Source organism: Panthera uncia, chromosome B4, assembly GCF_023721935.1.
Source record: "Panthera uncia isolate 11264 chromosome B4, Puncia_PCG_1.0, whole genome shotgun sequence".
NCBI classification, from domain to species: domain Eukaryota; kingdom Metazoa; phylum Chordata; class Mammalia; order Carnivora; family Felidae; genus Panthera; species Panthera uncia.
Genome location: NC_064809.1, coordinates 67,894,061 through 67,919,819, shown reverse-complemented (window position 1 = coordinate 67,919,819; position 25,759 = coordinate 67,894,061). Strand labels below are relative to the sequence as shown.

General features: G+C 36.5%; 1 protein-coding gene across 7 annotated transcripts in view; it reads right to left on the bottom strand.

Annotated features, from left to right (window-relative positions):
- The window catches only part of PPHLN1 (periphilin 1), a 159,581-nt gene that overhangs the window by 119,755 nt on the left and 14,067 nt on the right, over positions 1-25,759 (bottom strand). For 5 of the 7 annotated variants that reach the window (XR_007456643.1, XM_049625314.1, XM_049625308.1 and 2 more), the window contains 2 exons: positions 13,914-14,078; positions 11,520-11,581 (listed from right to left, as the gene is read on the bottom strand). Coding sequence is in view for 6 of the 7 variants with exons in the window: in XM_049625314.1 (XP_049481271.1) it covers positions 11,520-11,581; positions 13,914-14,078 (227 nt within the window). In the remaining variant the exon portion in view is untranslated. The remainder of the gene's footprint in view (positions 1-11,519; positions 11,582-13,913; positions 14,079-25,759) is intronic. The other 2 variants (XM_049625312.1, XM_049625313.1) reach the window with 1 other exon arrangement.

Genomic DNA, 25,759 nt, shown 5'->3' with positions numbered 1-25,759 from the left:
CTTCATCAGAATCCAATACTGCATTCTTATCCTTCAGTTTTGCCACTGCTACAACAATTCCACCTCATGGATACCAGTAAGTCTCCTATATTTTCTAGCAATTCACGAGCCCCATCCTAGCCTCACATACTGCCTTTTCAGCCTCAACTGTAGTATTTGATCCATGATGAATACCAACAACTTTCCGTCCTGGCAATTCTGATACATCGTCTTAGCCAACCCCAAACCTGAATTAATTCCAAAATATGTGATTTCTTCACTAGTATAGTTGATTGTCACAAGGTCTAAAGATTGGACCCTCTATGGATACATGGTCTCTAATTTCCACTGTGCCTTCAATTCCACTAGTAATATTTTTATGTATCATTACCGAGCTCAATCTTCCATTCACATCAGCAACTCTTCTATACCCTGATAATTCTCCCAAAGTCCTCTAATCTAGCACCAAAACTTCCCCTCTTAGTGACCTAACTTTCCTAAAAAATACAGGGGTCTTCACATATGAACCACCTCAGCTGCCAGTCCAAATCCCTTCTTCCCCAATTTGCCTTCATCTGCCCCATCCCTAATTTCATCCTTTCTTTCCCAGGATATGATTTTGCCCCCTGCTGAAAGTTAGCCCTTCAATAAATGCAGTTCATCCTGGCCCTCATACATCTTGCTTCGCCAGTTTTCCCTTTTCTGCCTTGTACCTTCAACCTTTCTCTTTTCCCTTCAACCTATAAATATGCTCAAGTCGCTGATCACCTTTTAAAAAAGTTTTAGGTGATCTTCCTTTAGCCATTGTCCTTTTCCACCTTCACCTCACGGATACCTGTAAGTCCCCTGCATTTTGAACATAAATGTCATTCCCTACTTTCCATCTAAGTATTTTTTGGAAACTTATCCACCCAGTTTCAATCTATCCCCTCACATCTCATTCATCCTGACACAGATAAAACCAAGAGATATTTTAATCTTTATATTACTAGAGTACTCAGTTGCATCAGACATTGATGACCCCAAATGTGGTTTAAAAATTTTTATTTTCCATCACTTACATAAAAGCCAAGGGTTCTGACCTCGGTTCACTGCTCTTGTCTAACTACATCCTCTCCTTGGGATCTCAATTTTGATTGTAGCTCCTCCCTTGAAACCATTCCTTCTATATGCCAATCTCAGGTAATGGTATTATTTTACACACAGTAAACAAAAACCCGGATGTTTCCCTTGTCTTTATTCCCACATCCAACAACCACATCTTGTTGATTTTTCACTTCCTGAGCATTTATCAAATTTAACCCTTTTTCTCCAACCCCCTACTTCACGTATTCATTCCTTGTTCCATCTCCAGTGCCACCTTTAAAAAGTCATCCTTTAGAGTAAAAAACAAAACATTCCAATTGGGTTACCTTAGCCTGTATACCAAGTTAAAATTTTCCAAGAGCTCCCCACTGTGAATATACTAAAGCTCTATTTTTAGAACTGCTTATTCAGACTTTTTAGCTATAATTTAAAATTCACAATTTCCTAGGTCACGTATGAGCATCCATTAATACCTCTACACATCCTGCTTTATACAGCTTGCTTATGCCTCTCCTTCTGCAGGAACATGTTTCCCATTACTCTTCTTCTGGTTAACTCTTAATTTTCCTTCAAGTTTTGTTCATATTATCTGCTCCTACAGGAAATCTTTAATAAAACCCCAGAACAGGGTAAATGCTTCTTTATTTGTCTTCCGACAGCATTTTATGCAACTTCAGAACATATCATACTAGGCCATCTTCTTGTGCATCTATCTCACTCACTAGAGTGGAAGCCAGTGATATAAGCAGTGGCCTATACAAAGTAAACATGTAAGCATTTGTACCACTAAACTAATAAATCAAAATGTTTGATAGTATTTTTCTCTGTTAAAATTGTGTATTACCTAAGAAGACAGAATCACTATAATAAAATTACAAATTAAATGTGTTTTAAAAAAAATTAATAGGTATAAAAACATTGAACTATTTAATCAAAATGTTCCTATGTTGGGGCGCCTGGGTGGCTGAGTCGGTTAAGCATCAGACTTCAGCTCAGGTCATGACCTCATGGTTCATGAGTTTAAACCCCGCATCAGGCTCTGTACTGACAGCTCAGAGACTGGAGCCTGCTTCGGATTCTGTGTTTCCCTCTCTCTCTGCCCCTCCCCAGCTTGCACTCTCTCTCTCTCTCTCTCAAAAAATAAACATTAAAAAATTTTTTCATATGTGAATACAGAAAAAAAAAAACCTTCAGCATTTAAAAATAAAGTATGCTGGACACTTAGTGACACTCTTGTTGTAGTTGGGGTTTTTTGTTGTTGTTGTTGTTATTTTAGAGAGAGAGAGAGAGAGAATGCACAAGCAGGGGCAAGGGGCAGAGGAAGAGAATCCTAAGCAGGTTCCACGCTCAGCATGAAGCCCGGCACAAGGCTCAATTCCATGACCACAGGGTCATGACCTAAGCAGAAATCAAGAATCGGACTCAATAAACTGAGCCACCCAGCTGCCCCTCTTGTTCCATATTTCCAAATACTATTTAATACTTTATATCAGTTCCATCCTCAAGTTTATTCTAAGACCTCATAACTACAGGGGGAAAATTACTGTTAAAAACTACCTCATACAGTCTAAATTAATAACCCTTGGTAAAGTAGGACATGTTCCTTGAATATAAAATGAAATGGATTCTAATCTATTCTGAATTTTGTCTACAAGTGTGTTTTGAACAAAGAGATAATAAAAACACTATCTATAGAGAACCATGATGAATAGGTGATAACACACTTAAAATGTGGACAAATTATCAGGTAAGTGGCTCTATTAAATAAGAAAGTGGTAACTTTCAGAGTGAGGGTGGGGGTGTGGGAGGATGACAGAAAACAATATATTCCCTTTTCCATTATTAGCTGTTATTTAATCCAGTTGCTTCCAATGATCCCACACTTATTTGATATGAAACCCTAATATATATACGTTGGATTTATAAAGTATGTAATGTCCTACAATATGAAACACATAAAACAGAAAGTGAAAAAGATTCATTATAAACCGAAAGTTCCACAACCAGCGATAGACCTATGGAAGATGGTGCAAGCAACGTGGCCCAGCAGCAGCCAGTGATGGCAACCTGCAAAGGCAAAGTGGTGGAGAGAGCAAGAAGGAAGACCCAAGGGACCAGAAGACTAACTACATACAAAAATGGGAGCAGAAATATTGAGGACACTGGTTTTAAGTCTGGGATCAGATTTTACCCTACTTACAAGCTAGTAAGTTAGACTGTAAGTATTTTATGGATATTGGTAGAAGACACAAGACTCCTGGGACAAACAACTTTTTTTCTCAGCACAGCAAGCAACACAGCACTGGCTTGTTTGCACCAGCTCCCCGTGGTACCAAGTCCCACAGAAGTGATGTTATATAAGCCAAGATCAATACTACACACAGGGTGGGTTTGGTTCAGAACTAAGGAACACTGAACTTGGGGAAGCCACTATTTTTACACCAGGCAAAAAGCAAGCCTGCTCTTTGACACAGAGGAAGGCATTACCTTATCTTTCAAGACTGCTCACTACAAATTCATGGGTAAAAGGTGGTCAGGGCCTTGCATTCTTGGCTTATCTTCATTAAAATTAAAACGTTGAACATTGAAGAATATTATCAAAAGAATGGAATACTGCAAACCATATATCTGATAAAGAGTTCAGTAGCAGAATATGTAAAGAACTCTTCTAAACCTCAAAAACAAAAAAACAACCTAATTGTAAAATGGACCCAAAATGAGTAGATAATTCTTCAAAGAAAATATACAAATGACCAATAAGCACAGAAAATGGTGCTCATCATGAACCAATAGGGAAATGCAAATCAAAACCATAAGATACCACTTCACACTTACCAAGATGGCAACAATAATAACAACAAGATGATAAGGATAATATGTCAATTATACCTCGAAAATAAAAAATTCATGTAAAGCCTCTGGAAACAAAAACAATTAAAAGGATGTGAACAACATGCTGATTATACCTCAAAAAAAAAAAAAAAAAAAAAAAAGCCTCCAGAAAAGCCTATAATGTTATAAAACACACCCATATTAACATGATTTATCTAACTATAGTAAATGACTTGCCATAAATGAAAAACTGCCTGAGAGTCAGGTAGACAGCACAATGTAATTTACACCTATTTCATGAAATAAGTAAATTAATGGTGGAAAAGAGCAAAGGAAATGTTGAAATTGTTAATATGTACAGGGCTCCACTGAAAATCTTCATAAAACCATTTAAAAGAAAATACAGGAAATATTTATTTAAATGAAAAGAGACATTGCATGCACTGAATTTCAAAAGCAGCATTCATTTTCATACACACACATACTAGATTTAGCTAAAACTAGATCATGTTCCTTTTTTTTTAAAGGTCTTAACGAATATAAGTTTCAACAAGATTTCATTGAGCTGTAGTTCAGCACTGAGTTTCCAAGATGCGTGACCTTCTAGGGACAGCATTTTATGCTTCTAGGGAACCTTCTAGGGAAGACCCCCACCGCAATTATTCACCCAAGCATAATCCCAAACTCTCTACTTCCCTTCCTTTCATCTCAGGTGTTTTTTTTTTTTTAATGTTTATTTATTTTTGACAGACAGAGAGAGAGCACAAGCAGGAGAGGGGCAGAGAGAGAGGGAGACACAGATTTCAAAGCAAGCCTCAAACCCATGAACTATGAGATCATGACCTGAGTTGGAGCCAGACGCTTAACCAACTGAGCCACCCAGGCACCCCTCACCTCAGGTTTTAAAGAAGAAACATACAAAAGCTGTGCCACACCAACCGCCCAACTCCTCTCTGCTGCCTCTTACCTTTTCTCTATGTATTCAATGCCAGCTGATGTCACACCTGAAATAGAATCATCCCCCCTGCCTATAAAACTTTCTTCAAGGAACAAGAAACCAAAGCCCGATTCAAAGATCACTTTTATGCCAACGATTCCTCCAAATTTCTCTCTAGACCTGACCTCTATGCAATTTTATTCCCACTCGCTGTCTGCCAGACTCCAGCAACTCAGATGTCCACTAGTACCTGTGCTTCAGCCAGAAGGGCCTCGTCAGTTGCATACCATGCACTTGCTTATCATGTGCCAGCCACTTAAATAGTCTGCCTTCAGCTCTGTCCATCTCTTCCCACAGAAATGCTAACCCGCCTTCAGGATTCAACACAAATGATCCCTCCTCCTCAGTCTGTCCTCATCATCCTACTTAGCATCATTCTTCTGAATTCCTTCAGTGTCATTACTTACCACAGAAAGTACAACGCACCCCACTCTCCTCTACATTAGTTATTTCAGAGTATTTCTTCTTTCCCTTCTCTGACCACAAAGAACATAACCTCCTTCTACTAGTTTTTACTCACTTTCATTCTTACAACACCATGTAATAGTTTAAAAAATACACAATGAATAAATGAATCAATCATTTCATTACATAGACAGTGCCTGTGAATATTTTAGGCGATAACCTGCTATGGCTATATCATATTTACAAAATAACTAGAACCTGAAAGAACTGTAATCCAGGTTTCAATTTTTAAAAAAACTTAACAAAGGGGTGCCTGGGTGGCTCAGTCAGTTAAGTGACTGACTTCGGCTCAGGTCATAATCTCACAGTTTGTGAGTTCGAGCCCTGCATCGGGCTCTGCGCAGACAGCTCGGAGCCTGGAGCTTGTTTCAGATTCTGTGTCTCCCTCGCTCTCTGGCCCTCCCCCACTCACTCTCTGTCTCTCTCTCAAAAATAAATAAATATTAAAAAAAAATTTTAAACACTTAACAGAATGCCCTTGCATACACACACACACACACACACACACACACACACACACACACAATAAAAGGAATATAAAAAGTGGCGGTGAGTATGTGAAGAAACTGGGAACCTCATACACTGGTAGGAATGTAAAATGGTACAGCCACTACAGAAATCAGTTTGGTGGTTCCTCAAAAAGCTAAACAGACAAGTACCATATGACCCAGCAATTCCACTCCTAGGTATAAGCCCAAAAGGATTTAAGACAGAGACTCAAAACAGATACTTATGTGCCAATGTTCACTGCAACATTATTTACAAGAGCCAAGTGGTAGAAACAACCCAAGTATCCTACAGAAGATGAATCAATAAAATATGGTAAATACATAACATGGAATATTATTCACCAATAAAAAGGAACAATGTTTTAACATGTTACACCACGGATGAACCTTGAAAACATCATGCTAGGGGTGCCTGGATGGCTCAGTTGGTTGGACATTCAACTCGTGATTTCGGCTCAGGTCACGATTTCATGGTTTGTGGATTTGAGCCCCATGTCAGACCCTGTGCTGATAGTACAGAGCCTGCTTGGGATTCTCTCCCTCCCTTTCTCTCACCCCAATCCCACTCAGGCACTCTCTCTTGCTCTCAAAATAAATAAACACTTAAAAATCACTTTAAAAAAATCATGCTAAGTGATAGAAGCCAGACATAAAAGGACAAATACTGTATGATTCCACTTACATGAAATACCTAGGATAGAAAAATTCTTAAAGACAAAAAGTTGAATGTTGTTGACATGGTCTGTGGTTAAGGAAGCACAAGGAATTATTGCTTGACAGTTAAAGTATAATTTTTGTTTGGGATGATAAAAAAATTTTTTGAAAATAGTGGTGCTGGTTATCCAACATTGTGAATGTAATTAATGCCAGTGAGTTGTATACTTAAAAACTGTGAAAAAGGTCTATTTTATATCGTACATATGCCACTACAACAAAGTATTTTTTGAAAAAAACACAGAAGCTACCGTGAAGGGATTCTCACTGACCAACTCTAGGCATCAAAATAATGATAGGAACAGACTGTAACACACTGAGTAAAAAAGGAATCCATGAATCCATACTGATATAAACAAAGTTTTGTTTTTTCTTAAAGGTGATGGAGAGAAAGCTCTTTCTCACAATTGATACCAGGTAACAGCATGCATAATATAGAAAGAACAATCTATTACAAAATCACCATTAGAAACCATTATATTAATAATTCGGCCAGGACACCTGGGTGGCTTAGTCAGTTAAGCGTCCGGCTCTTGGTTTTGGTTCAGGTCATGATCTCATAGTTCATGAGTTTGAGCCCCACATGGGGCTCTGCACTGATGGCTCCAAGCCTGCTTGGGATTCTCTGTCTCCCTCTCTCTCTCTCTGCCCCTCCTGCATTCATTCTGTCTCTCTCTCTCCCTTTCCCCCCTCTCAAAATAAATAAATAACCTTAAAAATAATAATTCAGGCTACTACTAGTGGGTGAAAATGGGATGAAGAATGGTATACTCATATAGTTTCAAACTATTTCTGTTCCCACAGAACACTAATTTCAGGGGAGGAGGCTAACTTCACAGTGAAGAAATTTTGCAGACCCCATCTTAAGTGATAAAAGTCAACAATACCAAAAAGGGGATGAAATGACAACCTACGCAACCAAACAGGATGCAATAAAAAGAATACAGCATCACTTCAGGGACTGCCCTGACAAAAATGCATAACTTAAATCTAATCGTGAACATTAGACAAACCTAAATTTGAAAACATTCTAAAAAATGTCCACCCTATATTCATCTTGCCCATAACAATGAGCCATAAAAATCAAGGAAAAGACTGAGGAACTGTTCCAGATTAAAGAAGTCTACAAAAATATGACCTGTAAATTCAGAATAGATCTTTTTGCTAAAATACACATTATTGGGGCATTGTGGGAGACATTACTGGGGGTCTCTGGTGGAAGATTATAGCAGTTTTTAAAATTATTCTTGCAACTTTTCTATAAATTTAAAAACGGTTTCAAATAAATGTCCTAAATATCCTAATATTTTCTCTCCACGATACAAAGAATTATCACGTACACTCCAACAAAACACAAATTAAAATATTTTCCTAAATACTCAGAACCATATTCTCTTACAACCACCCTCTGCATGGTTTACAATGCAGCTATTTTCCCCCTAGAACAAAGTTATTTCCTATTCACAAAGTCTTTAAGCTTGGAACTCTTCAATGAGGCCACCTAATTAAGGGAACAATATACAGACAGAATGATGCTAGCCTGTAAAAGCAGTAGCTTCTGTGATAACATAATACCTGAAATGTTACTGAAGACACCCAGACATCAAGTGAAGGTACAAGAAAATGTGGAAGAAGCCATCTATACAACACTAACCTGTTTTATTTTTCTTCATAAGAATTAGGTTTTGTTTTTTATCTGTTTACTATCTACAATTCATATTAAAATGTAGGCCAATAAGAGAACCTTTTTATCCATGGAGCTAAAAGAAAACCTGACATATACCAGTCTCCCAATAAATATTTATCAAATGAATGAATATACCATATACAATGAACTCTATACCAAAAAATTTCAAACAACAGAGTATAAGTACAGGCAATACTCTCTGATCACAGAATGAATAGAATATACTGTGTCAGAATCAGCAAAAAAAAAAAAAAAAAAATTGCTATCTATCAGAATCTATGGGACACAGTTACAGCAATTCTTAAAAGAAACTCCAAAATTCTGATGAATCACTAAATTCTATTCTTGAAATCATTATTATACTGTATGTTAACTAACTTGGATTTAAATTAAAAAAAGAAAGAAAAGAGCAATTAGGAATCACAACAAAAAAAAGAAATTCCAAAATGCTACTTATATTATACTTATAAATAAGAAAAATAAACTAAGTAACCAAATTAAAATGTTAGATTTTTTCAAAAATAGAAACATAAGTGTTGTCTATGAAAATGTAAAATATATCTGCCCTATGACCCAGAAATTCCACTTCTGACAGTCTATCACATAGAAAGCAAAGTACTATTTCACAATGACATTATATACTCAGATTTATTACGACAAAACTTTGCACTGGAAACAAAGTGAATATTCATCAACAGATGAACAACTAATTATTTGGTATGTCCACAAGATGGAATAGAACTCAGCCATTAAAAAGATTCAAATAAAAGTTAAACCAAATAACCTGGAGGGATTTCCACAAGCCACTGAATGAGAAACGCAACTTACAGAAGAGTATGCATAATATGATCTCATTAACAACAAATACCCCAAATGTTTGTGAATATAGAGAAAAATATAGAACATACACCAAACTGTTAACATGACTGTGGGAAACGAGGAGTCCCATATATGATATCCTATTTCATTTATGTAAAATTATATACACATGCAGGAAAATAAAAAAGTGCTAAAAAAGACAAGAAGGAAAAATAAAGATAGAAACATACCATTATTTTAAAAACTGAAAAACAATGTAACTAAAAATCAACCTGAGAACTGTTTCTTTAGAGTGAATATAAGCCATGAGCTAATCTAATCAAAAGAGTTTTTCTTACACTTTTGCTTTTCATATTTAGGACTTCATTACACCAGATATTTTGACACACCAGGTTTTCAATTTCACTTTTTCTCCCCCAAATGATGACAGCTTGACCCAGCACTGCATTCCTTCCCCATTTGAAGTGCCACTGTTGCTATATCCCAAATTCCTAGATATACTCTAGGTTTGTTTCTAGACTCCCTATTCTGTTTCACAGTTTACAATACTACAGCTTGAGAAGTTATGATAGACAGTATATTGAGTCTTCACATCTTTTTCAAGGCTATTTTTGCCATTTGGCCCTTTACTCCATGGTAATTTTAGAAACAACTTGCCAACTTCCATGGGAAAAAAATCTAGAATTTGGAATGGAACCAAACTAAAGGAACACCTGAATTTGAGAACTGGTATGTTCGTGATACAGTCTCTTCCCAACCACGGATGTCACACACATGTTGTGCCCTTTTTTTTTAATGTTTACTTATTTTTTGAGAAAGCATGAGCAGGGGAGGCTTGGGAGAGCGCGGGGGCAGGCAGAGAATCCCAAGTAGGATCCTTGGTGTCAGCATGGAGCTTGATGTGGTGCCCAACCCCACGAACTGAGAGATCATGACCAGAGCTGAAATCAAGAGTTGGCTGCTTAACCCACTAAGCCACCCGGTTGCCCCTATGTTGCTCCTTTTATTCAGGTCTTCAGTGTCCTTCAGAAATGACGTGCCATTTCAACTACATAGGTCTCACACAATTTTGTTAGATTTATTCCTATCACTCCTTATAGTTTTTACGCCAGAGCAAATATTAAATATTATTTCTTTTGAGAGAGGCAGTCCGCCATGGGTTCAGACCATCCCTGCACATCCCTACCGTGTACTCCAAATTGCAAGACCTAACCATCTGCTGACACTGAACAGTTTCTATAACTGGTCATACAATGAAATACGTCAAGGTGACCACAGCATAAACACCACGTGACTACTCACTCTCGGTGAAAGAAGGCTGGCTTGCTTGCTTCCTGTTTACTACAAAAAAGTAGCAAGCTCTTGACACTGTGTTCCTCAGCTGCAGTGCATCCCATTTTATGCACGACCACCATCTCTGCCCACCACACGACTCTATGGGACTTGAGGGCAGGGAACCAGCACTACCATGCCAATGCCCCTGATGACTGCTGGGCTGTGAGCAATAAACTGCCTTGCTCTAATCCACTGAATCCTGTTGTCTACTTCTGGCACCTAGAGTTGTAGCAGTTGATGCCTTTCCATTCTCCATAGGTTATTCTCTGACAGTTCACAAGAAATCTTTAAAAAGCTCCTTTAAGAACTTCTACTACTTCCTTTGTGAAGTTATTAAAAACAACAACAAAAAAACTTGACTAAATCTGTCCATCTTTTTTTTTCTAACTATTCTATCAGAGTCTCTATAATTAACCAAGGCTAACAACGACTGAGGTCCTTCCAAAATGTGTCTTTCCAATAGAACTTTACTTATCAAAATAAAGCAACTAAGAAAATGCCTTATAGTAAAAGAAATTCTGGGGGCACCTGGGTGGCTCAGTCAATTAAGTGTCTGACTTGTGAATTTGGCTCAGGTCATGATCTCATAGTTCATGGAATCAAGCCCTGCATTGGGTTCTATGCTGACAGTACAGAGCCTGCTTGGGATTCTCTCTCCCTCTCTCTCTGCCCCTCCCCTGCTCATGCTCTCTCTCTCTCAAAAATAAATATTTAAAAATAAATAAATAAGAATAAAGGAAACTTTGTAATGACTCAAATATTCTAGACGGAAAAAAAAAAAAGCCTTAACTTTCTAATTAAGTAAACAGATACCTTATAATCACATCACACATTAGAGATAATTTAATAATTTGATAAGAATATACCAATAGTTCAAACACTATTTTTTGTTATCAATTACAAAATGCCAATAGATACAGAATGTTAGCTATTAGTGCTATTATATTAATCACAAAAATATAATGTTTGTTGCTTTCAAAATTCTAAATCCTAATTAAAAATATTTCATCTATAAGCAGTGAGGTTAGATTTCAACCTCAGACGTCTCAGTGAATCAAGTATTGGAGTGGTTACGGTACTATGTTTATCTTTTTACCTGTATTCAGGCTGTCGGCTTGTGGAATGATCATCTCTTGTCCACCTGTAGCCAGATTCATCCTGTAAAATAAAAGAGCTCCTTAGACATTTGTTTATATTATTTAGGTCAAGTAGGATACATCTAATAGTACTACTGGAAACGAGTCTCTAAGACCAAAATAAAATGAGGACAAAAACACCTCTCTAAATCTGAGCTTCAAAGGCATGAAGAAGAAAAAAAAGATACAGCAAGTCACCCATATCAACAAGTGACTTAGTGGACTGACAACCTGCGGAACCATTTATCTGCATGAAAATGCTTACGGTACTTCTTTGGTAGGCCTAACAGCCTTATTGCCAAAAACATACACCAACATCACAACAGCTAAGGACTGCTATATGAACAAAGGTTCGATTTAAATTTAATCAAGCACACAGGTCTCTTTATTTTCGTTCTGTCAAGTTCTTTCACCAAGTTTCAAATTCAAGACCAGGAAGCATTTGTTACTTTCCCACTTGTTCAAATTTTTTCTCATCTTGACTCCCATTAAAATCCATAATTTGGAAACAATATAATAGGAAACCATCACCTACTGATAAGTTAAATTAGAGCAACATGTGGCACTAAGTATAAGATTAATCAAAACAAGCATTTTGTCCTCTAAAACAGATACATTTGAAAGGTACGTTACACACACACACACACACACACACACACACACACAGTAATCCACGCCCAATTACTTTAAAATTATATGTAGAACAATATAATGTGAATTATTTATAATCAGAAATACTTATTCCGCTAAAATAAATACTATTTTCATCTTCCTCTTTAGTATCATATACTCTACTCTTACATAAGAGTTATGTATTCATCATTTTTCTTCTCAACAGTAAATACAAAGAAACAAAAAACAATATAACAAAAAGATAAAGAAAATTCAACAGCTCTAATAAGATATTGGATAAAGTTAGTTTATATAACTGAACTCAAGATAACTTAGTATCACGAGAGTTCTAAGGATCTCAAGTGGGGTTATTTTTGTTTGAAGAGAATTTAAAGAGAAAATGTTGCACAAAGTACGAATGAACACAATTTGTAATAAAAAAACTATTGTTGAGGCACTATTATGCTACCAGGTTTTAGGGGAAAAAATCATATTCATGAGGGTTCAAATACAAATTGGTCCAATGAATCCAAAATTCCCTATTTATATTAAATGGCCACATTTAGTTTTCACAAGAGGGATAACAATCTTATGCAAGGCCAAATTTTTTTCTTCCTCAGACTACCTGGAAGAGTAACTCCAAAGGCAAAGTCCAGTATTTCTAGGATAGAGACAATGCATAATGTTTACTTTTCTACACCAAATTCGTCTTCCTAAAGGAACAGCACAACATTTAAAAATTGAAAAAAACACGAATCAATTCTATGAGAAAGAAGCTGTGCACTCCCAACTTTAAAACTACAAGAAAACACTGAATAGTCTCATTACTACTTTAGAATTGTTAAGAGTCACCATGATGGAGTAATCAGAGAACTGGACTTCCATACATATATACACACAATCCTGGGTAAATGACTTTAAGGGTGAAGTATGGAAAGTAATTCCAACAGCCAATGTGAGGTCAAATTTTAATATAAATGTTTGAATATGTACTGTAAATTACAATAGTATACAGTAGGCAAAGGGAAAAAAGAGAAAATGTAGAAAAACAGTCTGGCAGAGGAGTGAGGTAAACACACAAGCCAAGTCAAAGGAACTACATCAAGGAATAGTTGCAGTCAAGTTCAATGACAGATTGTTGCAACATGTAATACATACTTCTAGAGTATTAAAGATTATCAGAAGAAACAAAATACAATAATAACAATGGTAATAACAGCTAACATTTAAAAAGTGCTTATTATATATAGGACAGTGTTGTGAGAGCTTTCTAATTTGAGTAAGTAGACTTTAATAAGTACAACAAAAATGAGACTAAAGTTCAACAACCTTAATCCAACCTCACCCACAGCATTTCATCATGAATGAAAATAAAGTAATTATAAGTGAGTACCTCCAGTAAGAGATGGTAACCACCTGCTCATCACTTTTTTGAGTACCAAGGCAATACATAGATTACCTTTATCTGCTTCTGCAAATTCTTTCCAATTTAGGGGATAAAAACACAGGTTAGTTGGAATTAATGTCATTTAGATAGAGCTATCCAGAATGGCTTACCCACTTTATCCCAAGATTCTCCACTACCAGTTCCCATTTGACAGCTCTAGCAGGGAAGTCAACAGAGCATCAAGCAGGAAGTGTTTATTCACCTGCCTTCATGGCCAATCACATAAATTTCAAAAATTACATGATTTTTAAACTTATAAAATATAACAATTAGTACACGGGGGAAATTTACATACTCCTCTGTGAGGTGGACCACTTCTTCGATCATGAGAAAAACTGCGGCCCTCGTCATATTCTCGGTAATCAACATGACTGTAATATCTATTGTAGTTTCCTTCACCAGGTCTGTCTAGCAGTGGTGGTTTCTTTGGCACAATATTAACTACTCTATGGTAGCCATCCTAAAACAGACAAAAAGAAATATATAAAAATCACTAACTTCTCTATTTGGTTTTGGAAAGGTTTTTTAAAAGCACAGGAGTTCTTATCCTTAATCAAATAGAGTAAATGTATAAACAAACAAAAATGCATTAATGAAATAACATGAATATAACTAATAGTAATGTTTTCACATGGATTAAAGGAAATAAAATTGTTCAACGAAGCCAGGTGCTTAAAATAACAAGTAGCAATACTAAAAATCAATCATAAAAGAAAAAATACATATTATTATTTTAATAAAAAATAAACTATGGAAAGAATGTTACATAGCTCTAATCCTAATTGCCTAAGAATTTTAAAAACAAAACCATTTAAGATAGCACACACCTTTAGTCTAATGTGTTTGAAGTATACTATTCAGAAGAAATACAAAATCTTTACACTTAAGCAACAGCAAACAGAGACAGAATATTGAGCTAGAATCATCAAGAGGAAACACTGCTATTTCTCCAGAACCGCTGGAGAGAAAACAGCCTTTGACTTCACAGTCTAGAAGCAAAAGAAAACCCAATATAAAATTTGAACTCATTTTCAAAATAGTAAGTTGTTAATGTTTTAAAGTTTCAGCAATTAGGGGCACCTGGGTGGCTCAGTCAGTTAAACATTGGACTCTTGGTTTTGGCTCAGGTCATGATCTCCCGGTTTGTGAGTTCAAGCCCTGAGTCAGGCTCACGCTCCGTGTTGGTGGTGCAGAGCCAGCTTGGGATTCTCTATCTCACTCTGTCCCTCCCATGTGCTCGCTTGCTCTCTCTCTCTCTCTCTCAAAATAAATAAACTTTAAAATAAAATAAAGTTTGAGCAACTAAGTGGATTTTGGGGGGGAGGCTGGGAAATTGGACAGAGGGAGAAGAACACCTATGTTAGGTTAGGAGTTGCTGTGAAATAACTGAACAAAATGGTTATCAACAAGTAAGGACTAGAGAGCTACACGACATGTATTTATAAATAATCTCGCCTTGAACATTCATGGTATGTCTTCTACCAGTATCAGAGTAAATATATGTGAAAGAAATTAGAAAGCAATCAAAGTATAAGCCATGATCAATTTAAATTAACTGACTGGACAAAATAAAAACATGAAGCCCAAAATAAAGCCCAACATTCAGGGCATTACTATACCATCTTTATGTCCAGTTTCATCGTCAATACAATAGATTAATACTATTACCTACCTCAAGGAGCTGTTGTGAAGACTGAGCAAAAAGCAGATTCTAAAAAATTTAGTACAATGTGTAGGACACACTATGTACTCAAAAATATTTGTTGTTTTGATTACCTTTTTAATGTCCATGTGAAACACAATTCCTCAAAGTGTCTATTCACTTAAATAACTTCTTAGCATTAATAACTGCAACTATTCAATCATTAAATTACTGTGTCTTATTCAAATTTCCCAGTGGGTAGGAAATTTGTTAATGTGCTGAGAAAAAATAAAATTAATAGTTCATATCTATTTAAGAACTAAAATGATCTACCTAATTTTTTCCCATGGGGCTATAAGGTGGTTTCTTTCTTTAGTATGTTAGATATTACATTAAAACATATATTTTAGGGGCGCCTGGGTGGCTCAGTCGGTTAAGCAGCCGACTTCGGCTCAGGTCATGATTTCGCGGTCCGTGAGTTCGAGCCCCGCGTCGGGCTCTGTGCTGACAGCTCAGAGCCTGGAGCCTGTTTCAGATTCTGTGTCTCCCTCTCTCTGACCCTCCCCCGTTCATGCTCGGTCTCTCTCTGTCTCAAAAATAAATAAACGTTAAAAAAAATTTTTTTAATTAAAAAAAATATTTTATAGTTTACATAATATATAATAGATAAACGAACCCACAGGCTCTTATAAAAATTATCTTTCAAAGAGGTTTCAATTAAATCTAAGCAAACATTGAGCTTCTAAACAAATTCAACATTAAGCCAAAATCAGCAAACATAATTTATAGCATTCTCTAAATTAAAATTTGTTATTCATAAAATTAGAATCACTGATTTCTACAATTCCAAGAAACCATACAATTCCATTCTATATCGTCCTTGTTGGTTTGTATATATTTATTTGGAGGGATGGTGGCATAAGTATGCATGTCTAAACCCTTGCATGAATAGAGAGCTTATTACTTTACATGCAACCTTTTCCTCTATTCAAAGTTATTTTAGGATTGTAAAATGCATATGGTAAAACTTGAATCATATTTACTCATATATTTAATAAACCGTTTTTTCCAAATAAAAATGAAATCATTCCAAAGTTGTTAATCAGCAACAGAAAAACAAAAACAAAAAAACTCCTAATGACAGCTCTGTACCTAGCCATGAAGATTAAACTCTTTATGTTTTGAGATTGTTCAAATATAAGTACATTATTACCATCTCACCTCTATAATAGGCATCTATTCTTAAGGAAAATTCTATATTTATATGAAAAGTTTTAAGGAAATAAAGATGACTGGAGCAATCTGATGAAGCAAGACTGTATTTTCAGAAAGTCCCTATCTTATCTAGGAATACCATGCAAGGATTTTTCTAACAAAATTCATGATGAGAAGCAAAGATTTCAGAATTTTTCAAAAGCTTTTTTTTTTTTAATTTTTTTTTTTAACGTTTATTTATTTTTGAGACAGAGAGAGACAGAGCATGAACAGGGGAGGGGCAGAGAGAGAGGGAGACACAGAATCGGAAGCAGGCTCCAGGCTCTGAGCCATCAGCGCAGAGCCCGACGCAGGGCTCGAACTCACAGACTGCGAGATCGTGACCCGGGCTGAAGTCGGACACTTAACCGACTGAGCCACCCAGGCGCCCCTCAAAAGCTTTTTTTAATAAAAAAGTTCAAACAGTATTTTATATTACATGCAATGCTGGACATGATTGGAAATACCATCAGAGTTTGAAATTCTCCTACAAATTTACATGGAGCTATAAACATGTAATTTTCCTTTTTAATGTTTATTTATTGATTTTGAGACAGAAAGAGCAAAAGAGAGAGAGAGAGAGAGAGGAGGGGAGGAGCAGACAGAAAGGGAGAGAGAATCCCAAGAGGTTCGAAACCACAAACCATAAGATCATGACCTGAGCTGAAACTAAGAGTCAGAAGCTTAACCAACTGGGCCACCCAGTCGCCCCATAATTTCCCTTTCTAGATGCTAACAGAAATACACAAGGCTTCAGGTACTGATACGGTTGGAGTCTTCATTTTAGAAATATCTTGGAAAATAATGGCACCATTATTTACAAACCAGAAATAAAAACTGTAACTTCTAAAGACTACCTTAAAAGATTAAGGATAATAGAATCATTTTCAATTAATTTAAAAACAAACCCAATGGAATCAAAATATTTCTATTATTTAAAATGCAGATATTTCGGGGGCACCTTGGGTGGCTAAGTCAGTTAAGCATCTGGCTCTGGATTTCAGCTCAGGTCACGATCTCACAGTTCATAAGATCGAGCCCTGGGTGGGGCTCTGGGCTGAAAATTCCGAGCCTGTTTGGGATTCTGTCTCTCCTCTCTCACTGCCCCTCTGCCCACTCGCGTGCACTTGCTCCTTCTCTCTCTCTCTCAAAATACATAAAAAAATTTTTCAAAAAATAAAATGCAGGTATTTCAAATCTTGAGTTTGGACATATAATCTGAATTTACCTCAATGAAATCAATTTTCGTTGCTTCAGTTCATTATAAAAATTTGTACAGTGCCCCATTAAAAAGATCAGACCATATCAATTCAATTGTTGCATATTTATACCATATACCAATTTTCTATGGCTGTTACTAAAATTTCCAAAAATATGTGTAAAATTCTATCAGATTTGCCCCTCCAAAATCAGTGTTAATGTTATGATCAGTAAGACCAAAATTAAAAAGTATACGTAACTCATTAAAAAAAATTTTTAAGCCTATTTTACTCAATCATGATCTATTCTCACAGGATGTAGAAAGCAACAACTTGCATATATATACTTTTTTGAGAAGTTATAGGTCTAAGAAATTTACACATTCACATAGGTCCCTATCTAGGGGGTAAAACGATTCCTACCATTAGGGCTTCTGAGTTTCTGAAATAAGGATTGTTCATTTTTTGCTTGTGCAAAATGAAAATTTTGCTTGTGCTAATCAAAATTTGAGCAGGTTAAGATACTTATCAACTTAGTTTTGCAATTTTTAAGTCTGAAATGGTGATTGTGTTTTGTTACGAAATAAGCAATTATTTCTTAATTTGCTATAAATTCCAATTTAATAGAACTACCACCTCTTATGAGTAACACTTTCATTTCAGTAAGTAAAAGCACCAAGTTTTGTTTCATTCAATATTTAATGTCAAATTTCCCACACTAATGTTTAGTCTCTTTACTAACGGGGCAAATCATGAGGATTAACATGTTTCTTTAAAAAGTTTTCCAATGTCAGGGGTGCCTCAGTGGCTCAGATGGTTAAGCCTCGGACTTCAGCTCAGGTCATGATCTCAAGGTTCATGAGTTCGAGCCCTGCCTCAGGAGCTATACTGACAGCTCAGAGCCTGGAACCTGCTTCTGATTCTGTGTCTCCCTCTCTCTCTGCCCCTCCCCCACTCACACACTGTCCCTCTCTCTACCTCTCTCTGAAAAATAAACAAACATTAAAAACGTTTCCAATGTGATTACAATACTTGGCACAAAGTCTAACAAAAAACATTTAAAGGAAAAATTTTAATAGACAAGCAACTCCTCTTAAGCATCTTTATCATTTGGAGACACACACTAAAATATTTATTTACATTTGAAATAGGGTATCTTGGATTTACTTCAAAATAATCTGGGAGAAAAGAAACTGGGGAAGGCACAGACAAAACAAGATGGACCAAAAGCTGGTAACTGCCACTTTGGATGATTTGTCCATGGGGAGTTCATTTTGTTATTTTGTCTACTTTTATATCTGTGATATATGTCCTTATAAGAAAGTAAAAAGCAACTAAAACACACAAAACTACCAGCAAACTAAACATGACAGCATGTAAATAATCATGCCATTACTGCCTAAAACAATCAACTTAGTATGAATGCAAGCTTCATGGGCACAGACACCTTGGTCTTAATTCACTGCTCTATTCCCAGCACCTGGAACAGCACTTGGCACATAGTAAGCACTACACACCTGATACACGTTCTACTGTGTTGTATCAATTTTATGTTACTTCTGGCATCACATGTTTTTTTACTAGAAAAGTACCACACAAACCACACATACCTAAAAAACTCTACTACACAGGCTGGTGGACTTCTTTCAAAAGCTTGAGATTCCCTCACTCTGATCCCTCGTATTTTTGTGACATGCATTTCAGTAACTATTCATTTAATTCACTCATTGAATTTTCAAAGAAATATTGGTGTTTTTGCATTTCAATGGCTTTGGGGAATAATGGGTCAGATATCTGAAATTGGAACTGCCCCAGAAAATAAGGACACAGTGTTACAGAATGTAGCCAAGAACTGATCCTTCCTCTCTGGAAATAATGACAACAAAAAGAAAATTCTTGCAATTCTGTCAGCCAAAAAAGGAAAACACCTCCTAGGGCATACACAAAGGAACGTTACTAAATCGAAACTCAGCAAATGAACACTTAAGATTTTACATAATTTTCACATTTAGAAAAAGTTGAAAAAAAGATTGCACTTTAATGATATGAATATCCATGTAGTTAATGAAAAGCATACATACTGTTGGCCAGTTTACTCTGAAATATTTCAAAAAATTAGATGGATTAAATAGACGGATAAAGGACAGATAGATGGATATACAATAAAGCATGTTTTCATCAAATGTTAATAGTTGAATATTAGTGAGTAAATGAGAGTAATGAGAAAAAAAGAAATACAGTAAACTTGCTTTTCTATTAGAGAAAAGAATCCAAATATACAAAATAAAAGACATTACTTTCCTTTTTCCCAGCCACTAATGATAGGGAGTTCCCACTTTTTAAAGGATTAACCAGTTTTATATTTAGAAAAAAATAATAATCTGCCTTTTCAAAACTTAAGTTTTTACGAAAGTATGACACACATACAAAATGTGTACAAATCATAAATGTACTTCTGGATAAATTTTCACAAGGTAATCACACTGTGTAACTACCACCCGTTTCAAAAAACTAAACACCCTTAGTACAGCAAAAGCCTTCCTGTGCTTTGTCCCAGTCACTACTTTCCTCTTCCAAAAGTAACCACTTTATTGGTGAATTCTGCCTATTCTAAAACTATGGGACAGGAAATACAGGATATACACTCTTATATTTAGCTTCTTTCTTTCAGTAGGATGTTTGTGAGGTTCCTACATGTTGCTGCTTTTGCAATGGTCCATTCAGGTCCATTCATTCTCACTGCTGTGTAACCTACACAATTAATTTATCTATTCCATTGTTAGACATCAGATTGTGGCCAATTTGAGCTTTTATGAACAATGCTGCTTGTGAACATTCTTGTACAAATCAGTGATATACCAATATGATTTTTAAAATAACATAAGATGATCTCTGCTTTGTAAGCAAATATTTTTAAGCTTTAAATAAGTTATATTATTAGCTCCAAAGTCAGGAATTATAACTTTACTGACTTATATTTCTGTTCCAGTGTAATTTATCAAACGCTTTTCTAGCCTAAGGATCTAGCAGGTCCTTGAAATCATATATGAATATAAAATTACTTTTTTCACCCAAATGCAGCAACAAAAAACCAAATAATAGCAATTACCTATGGCTTCATCACTTAACAGAAATCACAGATATTTTCATATCATGTCATAGCTGTTGCAGATACCTCAAAATCTATTTATTCTCATTATTTTGAAAATATAGTAATGAAACCTCACCTAGCTCTTAATATTTATTGACCTACTAAAGTACATCTTACTACATCACAAATTTGCTTTTTAATAGTTTGAGAAATATTCAAATATACATGTAAATATTGAAATATTCAAATATATTCAAATAGAAGTCCTTTAACTCTGTGTATTTCATTTTACAGTTTTAAAAACGCTACTCTAGGGGCACCTGGGTGGCTCAGTCGGTTAAGCGTCCGACTTCAGCTCAGGTCACGATATCACGGTCCGTGAGTTCGAGCCCCGCGTCAGGCTCTGGGCTGATGGCCCAGAGCCTGGAGCCTGCTTCCGATTCTGTGTCTCCCTCTCTCTCTGCTCCTCCCCCGTTCATGCTCTGTCTCTCTCTGTCTCAAAAGTAAATAAACGTTAAAAAAAAATTTTTTTTTTAATAAAAAAAATAAAAATAAAAAAATAAAAACGCTACTCTAAAAAAGGGATCCATAGGCTTCACCAGACTGTTAAATGGATCCATGGCACCAAAAAGTTTAAGAAACTGTGATTTAACTAAAATGTAGGTGTAACATAGAAGGCAAAGGGATAATTTCCAAGAGCCATCAAAGGCACATAAAATGAAGGGAAGGGAAGGCTTTAAATTTCTAACCAAAATAAGACCAAGTTCACCAATAAAAGTATATGAGTCTTGAGGAAGGAGATGTGGGAATACAGAAGAATTTATAAACTAGGAGAGATTGATTGGGGGAATATAGGGACCAATCTAATGGAATTAAGATTTTTTTTTCAAAAAAGGAAAGGAATGAGGCTATAAAAGGTCTGGGCAGTTTCTGTGCCCTCAGGAGAAAGGCAATCTAGGTTTCTCCCCCTCTAGGAGGAACCAAGTAGCCAGAGAATTTAGGAAAGTCAGATTTACCTTTAGGCACTTAGAGACAGTTGAGTGAGTACCTCTAGTCTGATTTTAAATGCACTTGTGGTATAAAACATATCTGCTTCCTGCTGATGAAGTTATTTTATAAAGAAGTCTGTTTCACATTTATACACATAAATTATATAAAAATGAAAATGTTTGAATTTGTTTACTTTTACTACGATATCCTCATCCATTGAGAACTTCCATAACCTATCATTTTTACCTAAACTCCTGTCATCATCAGCAACTTCAGTGTTCACCTACAATCTGCATTTCTTAACTCTGCATAAGAGTCACCTGATGAACCTTTACACAACACTGACGTTCAGATCCTACCTGCAAGATTAGGGCTTAATTATCTGGATGGGGCCCAGTATTTATGTCACCCAGCTCTTTGGGTGACTTCAATGTATGGTGAAGACTGAGAGCCTCTAATCGAAATCACTGATCCAAAATCTAGCATCCAAGTTTTTCTGATCTCAACTCCAATAACCTTCACCCACCCTCTATTCCCACCACCATCCACTGAACTTTAATTATCCAGAACTGTCCTTTCTTGGAAACTCCACACTCCAAATACCAATTGTCTATCTTTCTGTCATTCTCTGGTGTTCAACCTCACTGAGCTTTTCCTGTCCCTCAACCCCTCACTTCTTTCAATCCACTATCCCTCTCACAGCCTTAGTTCCTTTCTGAAACAGCCCATTACACATATTACCTCAATAATTCTGAGTCAGAACCTTCAATATTCTCATCTTTCTGTGTCTACCACTCATTGTGCAATCTTAAATCAATACAACAACCTGCTTTCTCCACTCCTAAACTGGGCTACTTAGGTAATAAAGTGCACATTCCTGTAGACTGGCACCCCTATAATTTACAGTGCACAAGCTCACTGCTCCATCATCAAAAGTCTTTTTAAACACCTCTTGTGAAGAGATACCAACAATGGCTATCCCAAATTCAGTGTGGCCTCAAGTCTCCCTCTACCTTATCCTAGGAGAAAACAAAGGCTATTAGGTATGAACTTTCTCAAATCCATTATCACACAATGACCTAACTAGAGATCTGAAGCACCCTTCTTATTGATCTTAGGACACTGATAAATGGATTATTCCTATCTTAAAACTCACTGCTCTCCCACTTGGTTTAAACCAGGACTGGTTTAAAGGAATCCCCCTGCCTGGCAATAGCCTACAGCCTCCTGGCAGGTCCCTCTGCCTCCAGTCTTTAAGCCAACTTCCACTGCAGTGTTTTTTTTTTTTTTTTTTTTAAAGGTTTTATTTATTTTTGAGACAGAGAGAGACAGAGCATGAACAGGGGAGGGGCAGAGAGAGAGGGAGACACAGAATCAGAAGCAGACTCCAGGCTCTGAGCCATCAGCCCAGAGCCCGATGCGGGGCTCGAACTCACGGACCGCGAGATCGTGACCTGAGCTGAAGTCGGAGGCTTAACCGACTGAGCCACCCAGGCGCCCCTCACTGCAGTGTGTTCTATAACACAGCATGCATATATAATGCAGAATGGTGTAATAAACATTTTATATCACAACTTTTTCCATGTATGATCACAAATATTTCCCACTATTGTCTGAAATTACATTTTTCTCAGCTTAGTTAACATACAGTGTAATCTTGGCTTCAGGCATAGAACCCAGTGATTCATCATTTACATATAACACCCAGTGCTCATCCCAAAAAGTGCCCTCTCCTTAATGCCCATCATCCATTTTCCCCACCGCCATCAATCCTCAGTTTGTTCTCTGTATTTAAGAGTCTCTTATAGTTTGCCTCCCTCTCTGTTTTTATCTTACTTTTCCTTCCCTTCCCTTATTATCATCTGCTAATTTTCTCAAATTCCACATAGGAGTGAAATCATGTGATATCTTTATCTGACCTATTTTGCTTAGCATAATACCCTCCAGTTCCATCCACATTGTGGCAAATGGGAAGATTTCATTCTTTTTCATCACCAGAGTAATATTCCATTGTATATATATATATATACACCACATCTTTATCCATTCATCAGTTGATGGACATTTGCGCTCTTTCCATAATTTGACTATTGTTGATAGCATGGCTATAAACGCTGGGGTGCATGCGACCCTTTGAATCAGCACTCCTACACCCTTTGGATAAATTCTTAGTAGTGCAATTGCTGGTCGTAGGGTAATTCTATTTTTCATTTTTTGAGGAACCTCCACTGTTTTCCAGAGCAGCTGCGCCAGTTTGCATTCCCACCAACAGTGCAAGAGGGCTCCCCTTTATCCACATCCTCACCAACACCCGTTGTTGCCTGAGTTGTTAATTTTAGCCACTCTGACTGGTGTGAGGTGGTATCTCATTGTGGTTTTGACACGTAATTCCCTGATGATGAGCGAAAGGATGTTGAGCATCCTTTCATCCATCTGTTAGCCATCTAGATGTCTTCTTTGGAAAAGTGTCTATTCATGTCTTCTGCCCATTTCTTCACTGGACTATTTGTTTTTTGGGTGTTGAGTTTGGTAAGTTCTTTATAGATTTTTGATATTAGCCCTTTATCTGCTATGTCATTTCCAAATATCTTCTCCCATTCCATCAGTTGCCTTTTAGTTTTGTTGATTTCCTTTGCTATGCAGAAGCTTTTTATCTTGATGAGATCCCAACATTTTTGCTTTTCTTTCCCTTTCCTTCAGAGATTCTGTATATAAACCTCTGCCTACATTTTACGTCTCCTAAAACATTCCATTGAGTTCTATAAATGTTGTACCGTTCAACACTCAGAATTGTTTTGAAGATTAAGAAGTTTATATATAAAACTAGCAAGAACTAGTTACAGGTAATTATAGTAAGTTACCATTTAAAAGTCATCCCCTCTCTTGGGGCTCCTGGGTGGCATTTCAGCTCAGGTCATGATCATGAATTCAAGTCCCGCACTGTCAGTGCAGAGCCTGCTTGGGATTCTATCTCTCCCCTTCTCCCGCTGTCCCTCCCCCATTCGTGCACATGTTCTCTCTCACGCAAAATAAACTAAAAAAAAAATAAAAATAAAAAAAAATAATCCCCTCTCTAAATGAACCTGATTTTATCATTTGGAGTCATGTGTTACATTAAGGAAAAAAAAAGCAATTCCTCAAAATTGAAAACAAACTAAAACAAATCCATCCATATATCCAGTTGGTGACATAATCACACAGAAAATTCTTTTAAGTATCCTTGAAATACAAATTCCTAGTGGGATATATCCTTGAAAAGGTAGGGGTCCTAAGAATTTTTTTTTCTAAAGTCATCCCTTTTCCCATCCCTGCATTAGTCTCACATGTTTATCTCTATTACTTGTTTGTTTTTCTAGGTAAACTATAAGGTAATTTTATCAAGTTGAAAAGAATTTAACTATAAATAAACCTGGAGGGGTGTCTGGTTGGCTCAATAGGTTGAGCATCTGACTTCAGCTTAGGTCATGATCTCACAATTCCTGAGTTTGAGCCCTGCATCAGGCTCAGCACAGAGCAGCCTGTTTTGGATCCTTTGTCTTCCTCTCTCAGTCCCTCCCGGCTCACGTTAGTGTGCTTTCTCAAAAATAAACAAACATAAAAAAAAAAAAAAAAAAAAAAAAAACTTGCAAAGAAATGACATACGGTAATAATTAAGTCAACCCATTCTGAAATATGGTAGGCCTCTTCATCTTGTCAATCTTTTATCTTTTTTTTTTCTTTTTTTGGTTGTCAAATGATCCTTTATTGAAATATTTTTCTTTGTAGTTCTTAACTAGCTGGCATTCCACTGTACCACTATTGATATCATCTATGATGTCATGAGTCTTCCAGCCATCAGCACTGCAGCCCACAGATTGGCCAGTTCCCAGGATCTCTTTAATGGTCCCAGAGAGTTCTCTGGCTAAAGATGGGTGCTGCATCTGTCAGGCAATGTCGACAATCTCATCAAAAGTGGTATTTCCACC